Source organism: Urocampus carinirostris, chromosome 15 (genome assembly GCF_059441175.1).
Source record: "Urocampus carinirostris isolate Australia breed hairy pipefish chromosome 15, RoL_Ucar_1.0, whole genome shotgun sequence".
Lineage (NCBI taxonomy): Eukaryota > Metazoa > Chordata > Actinopteri > Syngnathiformes > Syngnathidae > Urocampus > Urocampus carinirostris.
Window position 1 is genome coordinate 5,277,061 of NC_142363.1, and position 18,401 is coordinate 5,295,461.

The 18,401-nt window shown below is 36.3% G+C and overlaps 1 protein-coding gene across 1 annotated transcript in view; it reads left to right on the top strand.

The window, feature by feature from the left end:
* LOC148351372 (ALK tyrosine kinase receptor-like) overlaps window positions 1–18,401 on the top strand; it is a 569,914-nt gene that overhangs the window by 475,184 nt on the left and 76,329 nt on the right. The window contains 2 exon segments of the mRNA XM_088354005.1: window positions 871–1,036; window positions 1,734–1,881. Coding sequence (XP_088210131.1) covers window positions 871–1,036; window positions 1,734–1,881 — 314 coding nt within the window.

Here is an 18,401-nt window from a genome sequence, read left to right on the forward strand (position 1 = left end):
ATCAGGCTCTGCAGAACAGATATTCCTTTTGATTAACCTTCCTGTTATGTCAGGGGGTTCACAGACTCGTTTTGGATTTAAAATGCATACAAAACCACGTAGATTTGTTAATTCCATCAACGTTACTTGACTTTGTTCGGAATATCTACTTTAACAAAATACACCAAAACAAAAATTATCAGTATATTATAAAATGTTTAAATCTAAATTGTTACATTTGAATAAACACAAATATTCAAAAGTACTAACTACTGTCAAAACTTAAATCAGAAGTAGACTTTCAGTTAACATAGTGACTACCAGCCCTTCTCCCATTGGTGTGAACTTTAAGGAATTCTTATTCTGCATTTTTTTGTAATATTTCTGAACAAAAATATAACAAAGTTTTGTCGATAGCTCAAGCGGTAAAGCAATCGTCTTGGAACTGAAGGCCCACATGTTTAATTTCTGGCTTCTTTGAGGAAATGTCTATCACTAACTCTTTGTGGCTGAGGTGTTCGGCAAATAAGAATTATTGGTCTCACTTTTGCCCTAAGTCATGAGGCAAGAGAAACGTGCGCCTTACTCTGCATGTGCACATGCTCAGCACAGTAATATGTTACGTACTAATTGTATTATAGAAATTCGTAATATAAAGAAAATTTGGCAATATATAGATTGCAACACTAAATGATAAAAAATTACAACACTGAATAAACATAACCACTTAACATAGCACAGCCTCACCTGCCTCCCCTGACTGCACGGCCCTGAAAAAAAGCCCCCCTGTCCATAAGACATTGCTAGCTTTGCTATTCCTGTCTATCAGTCTCATATCTCAATGCTGTATGCCTGGTGAGTTTAATGCTTTTATTTTCACTTGTTTTACAGCCAAAAAATGGATTTTTACTACCTGCGGTGCTGGCGGCCCGGAAGGTCCTACTCCCTCCCAGTGCCTCAATTCATATAGGAGCAGCAAACTCAATGTGACTGTGGGTACTCGAGGTCCCTTTAAAGGCATTCAAATGTGGCAAGTCCCTGAAACAGGCACATACAGGTAAGGAAAATTTGTTTTGTTTATATATATATATATATATATATATATATATATATATATATATATATATATATATATATATATATACATATATATACACACATACATAATTTGAAATGATCAAAAAAAGTTTTCATCGACAGGTATGCTTTTTTCAAAGAAGACCCTTTTCCCTCCAAACTTCCGAATTGTATCCCGGTTATCTAGCGTAGCCAGTAAATGGAGTTGACAGACGGCCACAGAGATGAATGTGAGATCTGCATCTCCCAAAAGTCATTAGGCAAATAGATGAGGTAGCTAGCAAGCACCAGACAGCATTCGCTCTCCAGCTAGCATGACCACAAGGGAAGCACAATATTGAAGCATTCCCAGAAACTAATCATTTTTTTTTCTGGCTGGTAAAACTGGGACAGTTAAAATGAACGTCCTGCACTATGAAAGTCTATGCATTTTTCCTTTTATGTGTCTGGATTATATTAAATGCATGCCCGCAAACGTGTGGGGGAACGTGCCTTGAATGACGATTCCAATTATTAAAAGAACCTGAGTCCGAGTGTAAGTTTCCCGATTTTCATTTAGCTTGTATTCGTATGTTCTTGTTCGAATATAAATGTTTATGACGTATCTAAGTTCTACTTTTTTGTGGTTAACGATTCGAATAAATTGAAATTGGTCTCCTGTTGGGTGTTTTTGATAGGATCACAGCCTACGGTGCAGCAGGTGGCCGAAGTGTTATGGCCACAAGCCGATCGCATGGCGTGTACATGGCTGGGGACTTTCTGATGAAAAAGGGAGAGCTGCTTTACATCCTGGTTGGGCAGAAAGGAGAGGACGCATGTCCAAATGTAAGTTAATTCCTTCTAAATCAGGGGTGGGCGAAATATAGACTGTGGACTGCAGGCTGTCAATCAGGCTTTTTCATTCAGCCCGTCAAATGAAATTGTAAAAAAACATAATGATAATGTGTTTAAAATTGTGTAGAGTCTTTATCTTGTGTTTAGAGGGAATAAATCTTGGGACTTCTGAGTGCCGTTAACTTGCAAAAGAGGACGTTGAATGAAAAAAAGCAATCAGTCTCATAAGTTCAATGGAGCTACACTTTTAGATATCAATTCACATTTTATTGATTTGACGATGAATTAGTGATCCCGTCAAACACACACACACACACACACACACATACATTGATTGATTAAATATAAACACAACTAAATTGATTCCAACTAAAGTCAATAATCAATCATTTTAACAGGATGGGAATCAGAATGTATTTTTTTTTTCTGGAGTGTTTTGAAAAGTGGTGGGTATATTGTGGAAAGTGAAAATAGGTAGTTAAAGAAAGAGCAGAAATTTTCTAAAGCGTGTTTGAAGCGTTTGACCCCAGCACCAAATTGGCAGTTCTGTTTTTTTCTGTTGCCTACAAATACCAAGAGAAAGGGATACTAAAGAATAGAAGAAAGAGAGTGGGAGAAAAAGAAAGACGGGCTTGTTTGGGGTCAACCGGAGCTTTAGTCTAGGGGAAAGACAGAGTTCTTTTGGCGTGCTTTGATCGGGAGAGCAAGGTGCGTGGGACAAGGACTCGTCTTTGAAATAAAATGAAATGAAATGATCTGCATTTATATAGCGCTTTTCAAGTCAATGACTTCCCAAAGCGCTTGAGACAGTGTCCCTGTAGCAAAGGCATCATCCCACAATGGTTAAAAGAAAGTAGTACTAATAGAAATGTGTTGATTTGGTGCCACTCTTGTCCCCCGTGTCACCATCATTCAAATAGCTGGCCACACTTGTCTTTTCTTGCTGTTCTTATCATGTATATAAATTATTTATCAAAATATTTATCAAACATATTTTTTTTTAAAAGTAGCCATATTGATTTTGAGTATCGCAGTGCATAATATCAAATTTAGCGTTTTAAAAAGGGACATAATTTATTAGTTTGCTTTAATTATGATAACTTCAACTCCTATTGTATTAAATGGTTCATTTATCGACAGAGGAACGAATATAACATTGTTAATGTCTGCATATTTGTTTATTCACAACGGCGTATTGTCACTGATATTCAAAGAAGACACATTTTTTGTCATTTATTTTTGAAATGACCAACAAGTCCCCAAAATATGTTTTTGAAAATGTCCTAAATTATCTTTTTTCATCATGTATTACTGAACTATGTTCACTCTATAAAAATAGCAATCAGACTCATACGTTTGAAGGAGCTACACTTTTATTTATCAATTTGTCACATTTGAGACTTAATTGGTAGATACAAAAATAAAATGAATATTTTTTTTTCCCCCTAGTCATCTTGCAAATTATATAACCTAATGCAGCCTGTCACTCAAAGGGTTCGCCCAACCTTGTACTAAAGACTCTAATATTCGAGTTAAATCTATCACAACTGCTGGATGAAAATGTTTATCACCCCCATGTTGGGCTGGTTGGGTATCACTAGTTTGTTAATCCATACAAAACTTTACCTGGTTCTTTTCAATCAACTTAAGCGATTTAGCCAACTTTTTTCTGGGATCTTCATTCCATATTTGTGGCCATTTCGGCTTGTTTGCAAAAAAAATTCACAGCGGGTTTGCATGATGTGGTTGAATGAATGAATGAAAATTTTATTTCGAACATAAAAATAAAAACAGGACAAAAACAATGAGTCAACAACGAAATAATGTCCCACAAAATGTTCGAAAAGGGGTAGTCAGAAGCAGATGCTTATTTTTCCTACCCCTTTATCTTCCCTATTAAATACATTTTATAGATAGCTCCCTCTTGTGTACAATACAACAAAATCTCATGGATATACTTATTACATAGGTCAGATATCAATAATTATAAATTACAATAATCACATATTTTATACACTAATCTTCGCAATACCCATCCCTCAACGTCATAATGCGCATAATGTCACTGCGGCACCAGTGATAATATCAATAAAAATAAACACAATATTTATAACAGTTCTGATGTGATAATAGCACAATAACAACAAGTTAGCCATGGTTTGAAGTGCAGTATTTCCAGTCTCCCTCATATCCCATTTTCTTCATCTCTGTATTTCGCCAGTAATGCTTTTTTGTATTTAAATTTGAACACATGGATATTTGGACATTGTTTGATTTCATTTTGCAAATTATTCCAAAGTCTGACTCCACACACAGACACACACATACTTCTCCTGGTGGTTCTCACCTTTGGGATTTTGAATTCACCACAGCCCCTCAAGTTATAATTTCCCTCTTTCCGAGTGAATAATCTTTGTATGTTTTCTGGCACTATGTTTTTGTTGACTTTAAATAACAGTTGTGAAGTGAAAAATTTTATTAAATCATCCAGTTTCAATAAATTGGACTGCATGAATAAAATATTGGTATGATCCCGATATCCTACCCTGTGTATGGTTCTTATTGCACGTTTTTGAAGGATAAAAAGGGGCTGTAGTGAACTTTTGTAATTATTTCCCCAGACTTCTGCACCATATGTTAAATATGGCAGAACGAGAGAACAATATAATAAATACAATGCATTATAATGTAAAAGAACTTTGGTTTTATTAATTATTGAAATGCTTTTAGATACCTTTGTTTGTATGTGTCTGATGTGTGTTTTCCAACTTAGTTTATTGTCTATTATGACCCCTAAAAACTTAATTTCTGATACAATGTCTATTGTGACACCATCCATTTTTACTTCTAAATTTTGATTTGCCTTACGATTACCAAAGAATATTACTTTGGTTTTATTTAAATTTAAAGATAATTTATTTATATCCATCCATACTTTTAGGTTAATTAGTTCACGATTAATACAGGTTACCAAATCCATATAGTTATCATTTGAATAGAAAATGTTAGTGTCATCTGCAAATACTACTATTTTCAATAGTTTTGAAACATTAAAAATATCGTTAATATATAAATTAAATAGCTTTGGTCCCAGGATAGAACCCTGTGGTACTCCACAACAGATGTCCAAATATTCAGATGAAAACTCTCCCATTTTTACATATTGCTTCCTCCCCGTCAAATAACTTTGAATCCATTTCAAAGCCACTCCCCTGATGCCATATCTTTCCAGTTTTTTTAATAGTATATTATGATTAATGGTATCAAATGCTTTTTTTAAGTCAATAAATACCCCGACTGCGTATCTCTTCTTTTCTATACTGTGGGTGATTTCTTCTACTGCATCAATAATTGCCATTGTTGCTGATCTGTTTGCTCTAAAACCATATTGACTTTCATTAATCAATTTATGTTTATCTACAAATTGTTCCAGTCTATTATTGTAAAGTCTCTCTAATATTTTAGAGAACTGAGGAAGCAGAGATACCGGTCTATAGTTTGTAAAAATGTGCTTGTTCCCATTTTTGTATATTGGTATAACTTTTGCTATTTTCATTTGATTTGGAAATGTGCCTGTTAGAAATGATAGATTACAGATGTAGGTCAATGGTTTCACAATGCTGTTTATAATTTGCTTAATTAGTACCATATCGATGTCAAAACAATCCATAGACGTTTTGTTTTTACAGTTGTTAACCACGTCTAAGATTTCTGATTCCGTAACCCCAGATAAAAACATGGTCTTGGAGTTCATTTTTATTAGTGACTCAAATTGTTTACCACTGCACTCTGGGATATTTGCAGCGAGCTCTGGTCCAACATTTACAAAATAACTATTGAAATTCTCCACAACTTGATTTAAATTATAATTTTCACTGTTCTTATCAATAAAATAGTTTGGATATGCATTGCTTACATTCTTTCCTTTTATTATACTATTTAATATATCCCAAATACCTTTGATATTACTTTTGTTATGATGTAACAAATTGGTATAGTATAATTTCTTGCTTGCTCTTAATATTCCTGTCAATTTGTTTTTATACGTTTTATACCGGGTTTCGGCTTCCTTAGTTCTTAGTTTAATACATTTTCTATATAAGTAGTTTTTTTTCTTACAAGCATTATGTAAACCCTTAGTTATCCATGTATGATTTACAGATTTATTCTTAATATTAATTTGTCTCATTGGGCAATTTTTGTTGTACTTGTTGGTGAATATTTCCAAAAATATGTCAAACGCACCATCCAAATCATCTGTACCATATATAGCATTCCAGTTTTGTTTAACTAAGTCATCATACAGTGATATAATAGTCGCTTCAGTTCTAACTCGTTTGTAAACATAATCCTTAATTGATTCTTGTCTAGTAACCTTTTCATCATATACTGTAAATACTGGTAGGTGATCAGAAATATCACAAACTAGTAACCCGCTGACGTTTGTAAATTCCATATTATTTGTAAATATATTGTCAATGAGTGTTGCACTGTGTGAAGTGAGTCTACTAGGCCTTAATATAGTTGGGTACAAACTCATACTGTACATCATATTAATATAGTCATCAATGTTTTTATGGTTGTTTGGATTCATTAGATCGATGTTGAAATCTCCACAAATGAATAGTGTTTTGGCGCTTATTGTTGAATATGTTTTTTCAGCCCAGTTTGTGAAGGTTTCCAGATTTGAGCCCGGTGTTCTATACACACAACTGACTATGATATTTTTCCTTTTTTCATTTATAATTTCTATTGTAATACATTCAAGTAAATCGTCAATGACAAATGACATGTTTTGTAATATTTTCGACTTTAATCTTTTGTGCACATATATAGCTACTCCACCTCCTATTTTGTTAGTTCTATTTACATAGTTCAGATTATAATTATTTAATTCAAAATTTACACCCCTTCCCTCACTGAACCACGTTTCAGAAACTGCAATAACACTAAACGGGTTCTCAAATTGTTGTAAGTACTCAGTGATGTCATCAAAATTTGTGTACATACTTCTACTGTTAAAGTGTATTATTGAGAATTTGTCTTCAGATTTAACAAAGGTATTGTATTCATTTCCAGTATAATATTTGCAATTGTCTGAGCTAGCTGATATGAATTTGTGGTCAGGATCGAAGTCATCTAATCTTGAATTATTGGAGTCAGTGTGATTAACAATGCTCAGTTCCGGTAAATCATGGCCTAATATTTTATGATGGATTTTTTTATTGTGATATGTAATAAGGGTGTCCATATTGTCAGTCCAGGATGCCATTGTTACACTTCAGGCAAATCTGTCCAGCTCCTGCATTTCTCGAACCCATAATATTTTTGCTTGTTCCGGAGTGCCGTTTAACTTTATGTATACTCTGCAGTTTGAAGTCCATGTTCCTTGTATTTTGTTCGTTTTCCTCAAAAATCGAGCCTGTCTTGCAATGTCAGAGTTTTTTTTGCTTAAGTGTTCATTTAAATAAACATTAGTCCCTTTTAGTTTTTTTCCTTGCTTAAGGATTTCATGTTTCCGTTTTCTGTTAACAAACCTTACGATGGTCGCCTTGGGTCGGTTGTCACCTCTTGTTAATGGGTGGCATGCTTCTATGTCCTCAGCATTGATGGATATGCCTTTTTTACTCATAAAAGCAATGACCTGTTGCTCAGCTGAATCCTCATCAGCATCTGTTGCAATATTTGTAATTGCCACAGCCTTGGCATAGGTCCGAGGTTTGATGTCCAAACCGGTTGATATGGAACTAATATTTCTTATTGATTCATGGGTAAAATAGTTGTTTTTGAGTACTGTACAGTTTTTTTCCAGTTACTGGAATGTTTTTTTAAGTAAGCCTGTGGTACTTTTTGTGGCAGTCCATCAAGCTCCACTTTCTTACTGGACATTATTATATGTTCCTTGCAAGTCCTACGCACACAAACGTGAGACAGAAAGAGAAATGTAGATATATGGATATGAAACCTGCCAGGTCTATACCTACATTTTGTAAGGAAGAAGAAAAGCCAATTCCATGCCAAGGCCAATAAACTGTTATTTAAATCAGCAAAGACGTTCATAATGGTTCCACCCTCTCTCACTTCCCACTTTTGTTGTTTTGTCAGAGGTGGTTGTCATTCGTTATGCTCTGGAGCTCTTTGCTGGCAGCCTTGCCGTATGCTTAAACAAAGGTTTGAAATTAAAAACATCCACATGCCCTGAGTCACCAGTGAACCATCCATCATTTCCAATTCAGATATTGTAGTGCCAGACTATGTGATGGTTAACAAAGTAAAAATCATTGTTGGTACATTATTCACGTTGGAGACTTACTGTAACAAATCAATACTATTGTATTTGACATAAATCATGTCAAATAAATTCCCCCCAAATGTCTGTACATAGATTAACTTGAGAACAGAGCCAAAGGCAGATGTTGACTGGAAGAAAATGATTAATATTATATGTTATAAATGCATTATTATTATAATAACACTGTAGTAGACATTCAAAATAAGTAGAGAAGACATCAACAGTTTTGAACTTACAGGGATAATAGGTGAGTGCTCAAACCTCAGGAAAGAGATTTCAACCTATTCTAAAAGCCATTCACTGAGCCCTTTCTTTTTATTAAATCTCCTTGTTTACAAAAGAATCTTCACCCTCATGGGCGTGGATATCAAAGAACGTCAACATGATTGACAGATAGTGACAAAGATTTAAATAGTACAAAATAGTCCAAACATTGAAGAACAGTGAGGTACAATAGTCAAAATAATGAACTGTAACCCTATGTAAACTCTTTTGCATGAGTCCAATATTAAAAACAGAATCCGCTTATCAGTTGTGCTAGAAAGCCATGTTTGACAGAAGGTTTTATATGAATTCAGAAATGAAATCATAGCTGCATTAAATAATTGACGCTCACTCACTTAACATGAAATGTAGTTGGAAAAGCAGTTATAGCCTGTCCTGTAAATCTAGCTTAATCTGTTTTGGAGGTTTATATATGTATTTTTTTCAATCTGTGCAAAACTTTTCACTTTTGCTACATGTTTTTTGTGTTACTTGAACAAAACTAAGGAAAAAATGGCAACTGAACAATACAATAAGCAATAATCTCTCAAATGGCTGGCCCGGGTGTACTTTTCTTCTAAAAGTGAAAATGAAATAAAAAACTGAATTTCTTTCACATTTCAAGATTTATTTATTTTTAATTTAAAGACATCATTCAAAGCTTCAAAATAAATACAGTTTGATTTTCAAACAGATTTTACAATCCTGTATGTTGGGGATTTTTGAGAATATTTTTGAACTCCATAGACTCCTTTATACTCCCTGAATGGTTCTCTGCATTTGTTAGTAGAGAAAACATTCTAAAAATGATGTTAAATGACTTTAAAGCCATACACAAATAGACACAATTTGATGTTTTCCTGTATATTTAATATAATTTCAGTGTACTGCAGTCCCTCTCGATGATTATTTCCTGCAGTGCAGTGGAAAGAGCTTGTATTAACATGGATTTTGCCTCAATTATATGCTAATTAGATGCCGTCTAGTGCCTGATATTAGCTAGAGATGAAGTATTGAATAAATATTTGTACACAAAAATGCCTGCAGAGAGTGTCCTCCCCAGACACAATACGTGACTTATCGGGATCCTGTCAATTTGTTTATGAATGCATCCAGACTTTGCACTAAAATGGTGTGGCCTGTGATAATGGCTGCATGCATCCAAGCCTAATTTGTTTACTATAAAGTCTCAAGAATGAATGAATTGCAATTAAGCCTGTTGGTAAAACAGAAAGTGTCTGCCGCCATTTAACTTTTCGCACTCGACTAGCAAAAAAGACACACATATTTTTGATTCAATTCTAATGAAACGTATATCATTTATTGACAAACTGCAAACATTATGTTTAATAATGAGATGGAAAGGAGCAAGCTCGACTGATGTCATTACGCAAATAAAAAAAAATTTCTGCATTTAACTTTCACATTAAATTATAGAGAATTTTTCATGTTTCCACAATCAATAGAGTACTCTGCTTGTTACCAAAAGTGGGCTCCCTTGCTGTGTTGTTCATACAATATAAAAGGTGTTCCGAATTAATCTATTCAGACTTTTACTTTCAAATAGCCAATAAATAGCCATCCGCGTAGCAATGTCACTGGCTATCGGCATTTTGCTTTTAGTGACAGATTTGTAGGGGCAAATTTGGGAGGATTAAAATGTGCCGCCCAAAAGGCGTTTGCAGAATCAAACACGGTTGATAATTTTGGTGTTCAGTCACTAAAACTTTTCTCGTCTGCAGGACACAGAGAAAACGATGTGTAGCTTTATTTCACAAGGCATGTGCTATAAAACTGAAAACAGTTCAGATGCCCTTCTGGAGGATTAAATTGTCAATATTTTTACAACATTATTCATTTTTAATAGGAGCAAAAGAAGTCAGGTCATATTTACATGTATAACCCTAAACTACAAAAAGGCTCAAAGGACTGCACAGGCCACAATTACAAAAATGAGAAACCTTGGGAAGGGCATGTACATGAGGTTATCCCGCTTCCAGGATGACCATGCCACAATGAACGTTGCATAGGCACTAATACACAAGACACACAGCAACTATGAAGCTTTCTAAGACAGGAGATTTGACCATACTTCATTCAGTATTTACTAAGTACTTGCAATGATTAAACATGTTCACACGCAAATCAAGCAAAAATCATCAATTTATTCATCCAAATTAAAAAGCACGCTACATTTCACTGGGGCATTGTCCAGTTGCTCAGAGTTCCCTTTTTTCCACAAGGAACAATGACAAATAAAAATAATACAGTCTGGAACAGTGGCAATCACCAATGTAAACGCCAGAAACAAAATACCTCTCAAGCCTGTTTTGCAATATAACCTTATTCTCCAGTTAGATTTATTATGGGGATGTCAAAAATGCCCTGTTGCTGTCGTCTAGAAATAAAGGATGTAACAAAAGTGAGCACACACCTCACATTTCTGCAGATATTTCATCATAATGTTTAATTGAACAACACTGAAGAAACATAGCTTTGACACAATGAAAGGTAGTCTGTGTAAAGCGTATATAGAATAGAATAGAATAGAATAGAATAGAATATACCTTTATTGTCATTGTTACAAAATGGGTTAACATATTGTGACAACGAAATTGGGCATGACACTCCATTTTAACACATTCACAGTGAGGTAAAAAACCAAGAAGATGAAGGAACAGAGAAGATAAGGTTATAAAACAAGGAGGATAAGGCTATAGTTATAATTTACATGATATTTACATAAGAAATGTCGGCATGTAGGATGTTACATACAGTAACATCACATACATCACATAACAGTGTAAATTTATTTTTCCCCTCAAAAAAATATTGCCATTAGTAGCCAAACCCCTTGTAACAAAAGTGGGTAAACCCTTAAGTAAAAGTTCCTGAACTTCAAAACATTTGGGGGATATTCAAGATCTCGTGCTTCTCCACCTTCTGCTTGAAGATGTCCAAAAGATGTTCTATTGGATTTAGATCTGGAGAGATTCTTGGCCAGTCCATTTTCAGCTATAGCCTCTTTAGAATACCCATGGTCATCCTTAGAAGTGTATTTGGAGTCATTGTCGGACTGAAACATTGCCCTGCGACCCGGTTTTTAGAGGGAGGGTGTCATTCTCTGCTACAATTTTTCACAGTACTGGCTTGGTTTGTGTTTCACTAATGAAATGCAATTTCAGTTGCACTTATGCACCCCCAAACCATGACATTCCCAACACTGTGCTTGACATTAGGCACAACACAAACATGTTTGTACTACTCACCTGGTTGCCATCACACATACTTAACACCATCTGAACCAAATACATGAATTTTAGTCTCATCAGATCAGTGGCTATCTTTATAGTAAGCCATGGCTTTTGTTTTCATACTTATTTTAATCGCATAATGTGAAGTTTCTTCATTAATGTTCTATTTAATATCATAATGAAATCTCTGCAGAAATATGAGGGGTAGAAGGAGGAGAGATTTACGCCTGGTCTGCCGAGGACAAGCCATTTGTATTTTGGAGCCAATGGCCTTAGTCACCAAATTTGACATGTTAATGGTGTTTAGTTTGCGTGAATTGTGAATACTGCGCTTATGTGTGGGCAGAAAAAGTTTTGCAAACATTCAGCAAATGTTCAAATAAAGCTGAAGTGTGAAGACACTTTTCAAGTGAGTTCCACATAGATGCCCTAACACAGGGGTCGGGAACCTTTTTGACTCAAAGAGCCATAAAAGCAAAAAATACTAATTTTATTTTGGGAAAGAGCCACACCATATATTATGAGACAAATTTACTAAATTGCTAAACCCGCGCCCCAGACAAAAGCTTAGTCTTCAGCACATTTATTTTTGATGATTTGATAAAAATTATGAAAAGAGAATAATGCCAGAGCCCCTGTCCCAAATTCAACAAACAGACCACTTTAAACTTGTCTCTTTCTTGCAATTACTCAAGATCGGTTAAACTCCTTTTGACCCTTTTTTTCATACATATCGGTTTCAAAACCAGATGCAAGCATTTATTTTGTAAAAACGTCACAACATTCTGAGAATAGGGAGCCTTATGTGCTTACCTTTGTCGAGAGATGGGAGGGAATGCTTGTACTTTTTGCATAGCTCCACCCATCCCTCCCACTCACCCAATCAAATGACTAAGTTCTCTTCCGGTGTTTTGGCGTATTTACAGTTCTGTGGATTCATCATAAAGTATCTGAACACTGAACACAGATTATACAGTGAACTTTTAAATAAAGGATTCTTTAGCGTTGTACAGCCAAAACGAGTTTTTTTTCCCTTTTTTTGTGTGACACTTTGACTGTAAATTGTAGTGAAAAACGTGCCCTATATATACTGCGAAGTGTTTCATTTGCATTTAGCTTTGGTTTGGCTTTACGTGTACCTGAATAGGATAGACAATCTCGATTTTGAACAAGATGGAGAAATTTTGCATGCAATCAAATTGGTCTCTGAGCCATAGGTACTCATAGAAAGAGCCATATATGGCTCGCGAGCCATAGGTTCCCGACCCCTGCCCTAACATGTCACAAATGGTAATTGCTTTGAGACCGTCCACTGCATGAGTAAGGGACATTTGCGGATAAAAAGAAGAACATTGACAAGCCCAACTGAAGAGCATGTTGTGATAGGTTATATTAAGAATTTCCTATAATAATCTGTTCATCAATATGTCAAAATCGAGCGTCCATCGCACTTTGAAGAGTGCACAATGGAAACTTTTTTTTCCAGCATTAGTTAATGCTCTCAATAAAGATGACCCTGATCGAAAGATTTAATCCTCTGAGGAGTATTGTGCACGATGTGCAGACGATAATACGTGTTCAATGAAAATGATCCACAGTGATGAAGCCACATTAAAATAAAACAGCCTGATGAATCACCATTATTGCAATTACTGGGCACATGGAAATAATCATCAGACAGTGGAACGTCACTTGAATTTGCCTGGAGTCACTGTTTGATGGAGACTTTCAACCCACTGAACTTATTGGACCATTTTTTTCGAAGGGAAAGTCATTGGGTTTGAATAATCTCGACACATGGCGAGAATTTGCTTTGCCACACTTCTAAGAATAATTTGGAAATGCTGAGTTCTATCCCCTTAATTTCTTCACAGTGTGAAAGGATATTTGGATAAAAACCTGCAAAACAGTTGATTTATAAGACGAGTCGCTGTTGAACTTCCAGCTAGGTCGCCAGATATGACATTTTATGTGGGAACGACACGGTGTGCAGCAGAAAAACTAAAACAACTGAAGAACTGAGTGAGGCAATAGACAAACGCGCTCAGAAACCAAGATTAAATGCTCCTCAGAATTTGTAAGTCTATAGTTTCATGATGCAAAAATTGCATTGAGCAGAATAGCAACCAGTGTGAGCCTTTGTGAGCCTTTCTTTTAAAGGTTTTCAAATGTCCTTACTTTTTCACTGCGGATTGACTGCATTTTTAAATGTACATTGGATCCCGACTCCGAATTTATGTTGAATTCAATAACTTGACCCAATTCAGGCAACGTATTGCCGAAAATAAAACATATATGTCCACGATAAATCATCCATTACACAAAAAAATTAAGTGCCAAGCAAAAGTATTAGCCCCCAAAACTTTCTTCATATTGCCACATTTCAACTCTTATCCTCACTAGGGTCTCTGGGGTGCTAGACCCAGTCCCACCCATTTTCTGGGAAAACCCTGAACTGGTTGCCTGACGGTCACAGGGAACCACATACACCCCCTCATTCACACCTATGGACAATTTGAACTGGCCAATAAACAGACATGCATATTTTCGGAATGTGGGAGGAAACCAGAGTGTCCAAAGGCAACCCATGCATGCACAGGGAGAACACAGAAACTCCACAAGGGGAGTTTGTGGTAGCTGGAATTGAACACAACACGTTCAATTGGACTATTTGCCATCAAAATAAGATGAAATGGATCAGATGGATTTATCCAGGGTCGCTAAAAAGAGCAGCTATTGGAAGTTGGACAGACGAGTGGCTAACCTTGGCAGCTCATCGAGAGCAAACCAGAAATTTTCAAGTGGCGTAACCCTCATATACAGGATTTGGCCTCGTTTGCTTGCATGAACAGCTGTAAAAGGTAATTGATACAGACAAAGCGAGCACCATTTACAAGGATTGGCTAGTAATAACAATAGAGGCAAGACATAGGCCACCTTTAAATTACTGACATGAGCGGTTAGTGATTGATACCAGTGGGAAAAAAGGCCAGTGAAAACTAGTGAAAGGAAATTTATGGTTGAAAAGTGACTGCTAGACAAATAACTGGATTGAACAACAATCACAAACAGATAAAGCGTTAAATCTGTCACGAACCAGGACAGGATACAGTAAGCAAAACCCAATCGCGTAACGTTACTCACAGTCTATTGGGGAGAGGAGAAATGAGCGCACACTCGATCATGGGATCGATGGTCGCGGAAGTAGATTGCTTGGTACGATTAAGTGGTCAAAATTAAACAGCTCAGGGTGAGAACAAAGCAGGAGCAAAACACAGGCAAAAACGGAGATTCACAGGGCTTGGCAAAACAAGAGCAAAAAACACAGGGAAAAACAGGGATTCACAGGGCTTGGCAAAACACAACACAGTTTAGCAGGAGTTTCGCAGACGCTCCGACACCAGGCGACTCGCAGACAGCGTTTAAGTAGTCAGGGAGCAATCTGTCAACGCGTTTCAGCTGGTGTCCATGGGCGGGTCCATGGGCGGGCCACTTGGGTGCCGTGGCAACCGTGACAGAACCTGGCGCCATGGCAACCGTAACAAAATCAGCGCTAAACGCGTCATCGGGACACTAACTTGGCTAAATGTTCATTCTGACAGGTGGTAGTGAGATCTGGGTGCATGTCAATTTCTTCAAGGTGCGTTCAAGTCAAGTATTACAGTAACAAAAATCCTGGACCCTGAGTATTTTTTTGAAAAAGTGTCTTCATGTGATCATTATTGCTTTTGAGGATAACCAACTGAGACGCACGATTTTATTTATTACCAGTAATTTCATTTTAGCGACTGCCCCTGGCGACCCTGCTAGTGTGTTGCCTCCCAAAGTGGGCTAGGCACTTGTTCACACATGCTCCTGCCCTCAACCTACTCACTCTGGAAAATGAAAGCAAATATAATTTACATTTCAAAGCTAAGTCTTACTGCCTGCACACCCATGTCATGCTCCCTAGAGAAATCTGTGGAGTTCATCATCATTTCTCTGCTGTCAGCCCACAACTGTGTCAAAAGTGTAATTAAAACAAAACAAAACAAAAAACAATGGTTATTTTTTTTGCCCTATTGATTACTTTAAACACGAGTCAAATTAATTTGATAAGACCTGTAACCTGTGGAGTCTTATGAGACATCTTGTGATTATAAGGGCTATAAAAATAAATGTGATTTGACTTGACTGTTCATATCACTGCATTTAAATATTATTTTTAATTAACATGATAGAGAACATCAATTAAAAGGATAATTTTAATTCTGGATTGCTTATAAATTTTCAGAAAGCAATGCAAAATTGTTGCTCGTTCATTATTTTTAAAAAATCAATCACTTCTAATACTTTTATAAGGTTTGGTCAACCATTGACAATGTATTTTCACACTTCTAGGTTGGGCTGAATATGGTAAAAACAGTACGACCTCTACATGTGGACAGACCAATTTTATATGTATATATACTGGAGCCATACCCCCCTGACACAGTGGAGGGGATTCCCAGCCTTCTCACTCAACCCAACTGATGTGATGGGAGTCATTAGGTGACCAAACCCCCCAATTCCAACCCCTAATGCGGAGCGCCAAGCAGGGAGGCAATGGGTACCAATGTTATAAGTCTTAGGTATGACCCGGCCGAGGCTTGAACCAGCAACCTCCCAGTCTCAGGGCGGGCGGTCTACCCCCAAGGCCACCGAGCTGGATAAATTGTATAGTGTATTATTTTATTTATTCTAAATTGTGGTCTGTCTAAATAGAACATATGAAATATTTATGTTTGAGAAGCTGAAAATTTCACGATTTTTGTAAAATTTGTAATTCAGATATATTCAAATGCTCAAAGACACATTTGCATTTATTTTACATAACATTAGGCTCAACCAGAGGGAGCTGCCACGATTTTGCTCCTCATGGTAATGCCAAATACAGTTCTGTATGGTGCAACCAAGTCAAGTCATGTTTATTTGTGTAGCTCTTAATCACAAGTAGACTCAAAGGGTTGCACAGACCACAGATTATTGCAAACTACAGAATATTATTGAACAACCAAAATAATCTGAAAAATACTTTTTTAAAAACTGAATTTCATGTTATAACAACTGATGTGCAACCTTTCCAATATTACGTTAGTCAATTCATTCCACTTTGAAAAACTAACTAGTCTTACCCAAAAAAAACAGCAGAATGTAACTTGATTGTATGTCAGGTTTTGGACTTGATAATGATTTGGTTGCACATGCAGGATTGATGTTGCTCAGACTTTTTGCGATTGCTCAGACCTGTAGAAGTTTAGAGGGAACATTGGCTCACACTAACCTGTCACTTCAGAAATGCTTTTTTTCTAGGCAAAAAGATCTGGAAGTTGTAAGAAGTGGTATCCTTCTATAAAATGTATTATGCCCTTTAGGGGTGAATTTTTCGCGCTATTACTTTAAGATTTTTTGTTCATTCATTCATTTTCCAGCTGCTTAACCTCAACAGGGTCGTGGGGTGCTGGAGCCTATCCCAGCTGATTTTGTGTATTAGGGAGGGGACAAACTGGGCTTTTTGCCAGCCAGTTACAAAGCGACCAAAAACTATACATTTACTCACTTGTTCCTAAGGACAATTTTGATCCGCCAATCAACCTTGGGCGCAAGTTCTTAGAACGTGGGAGGGAACTGGAGAACATGCAAATTTCACACAGGGAGGCTAGTCGTTGGAAATGAATTCAAGACCTCTTAACTGCGAGGCGGACTTTCTGACTTATCCGCCACGATCACTTTGAGTTAAAAAACAAAATGATTTACAACTACTTAATGGTTGTCACGGCTTAACCACCTGCATGGTTGGGGCTCCACCCTTTGTGGAAAGTCAGGGGCTGTGTTGGGTCGTTACTTAAAAAAAAAAAAAAAATTAAATACTGTTGCGAGTTACTTCATTGAAAAAGTAATTCAGACCCCCGGAAAGTAACTATCCAGCAGAGGTTGGTAGAGTAGCCAAAAAATTTACTGAAGTAATGGTACTGTACTTCAGAATAATATAACTCAAGTAGAAGTAAAAAGCATTTATCCAAATAATTATTTGAGTAAAATTTAAAAAGTACTTGGTGAAGCAATGAAAAAATTATGAATTAATAGATCATCAGATTGTTAAAATCCATCCAATCAACAATAAATTACATGTAATATAAAAAAATCATTCAAAGAATCAAAGTAAAGTCAAGTATTTTAATAAACAATAAAATGGTTATAGTATAAATCAAAGAAATTAATTAAACACAAGTGTGGGGTCTAAGTAGCAGACCATTGACGTTTGGGAGAGCTATGAGTTGGCTGACAGTAGAAAACACCAGGCAAGAGACTTGTTAAGTTTTTTAACCTGCTGCAGCCGAGGAGGCAAGCAGAGAGGACAAGCAACTCGCTCGTTCACGCTTTCTCACTCACTCTCGCTCAAGCATAATGTGCCCCGTATCGAGCCAACAAAAAGAGTGCAATAAAACAGCATGCATTTATAAAAAAAAAAAGACAAACTTTTGAAAAAATATAAAATGACATTAATACAGTTTAAAGATTCCTGTTGAGTTATTCTAAAACAGCCACCCATCGGGCATGTGATGCTGCCCCTTCAAAAGGGTCATGGCTTGGGCTGCACAGTGGCTCTCAACGGGGAGAAAAAAAGCAAGGAAATTTGACTTACGTGGCCGGTTTTTAAGTTACTTGGTGACGGGTTAAAT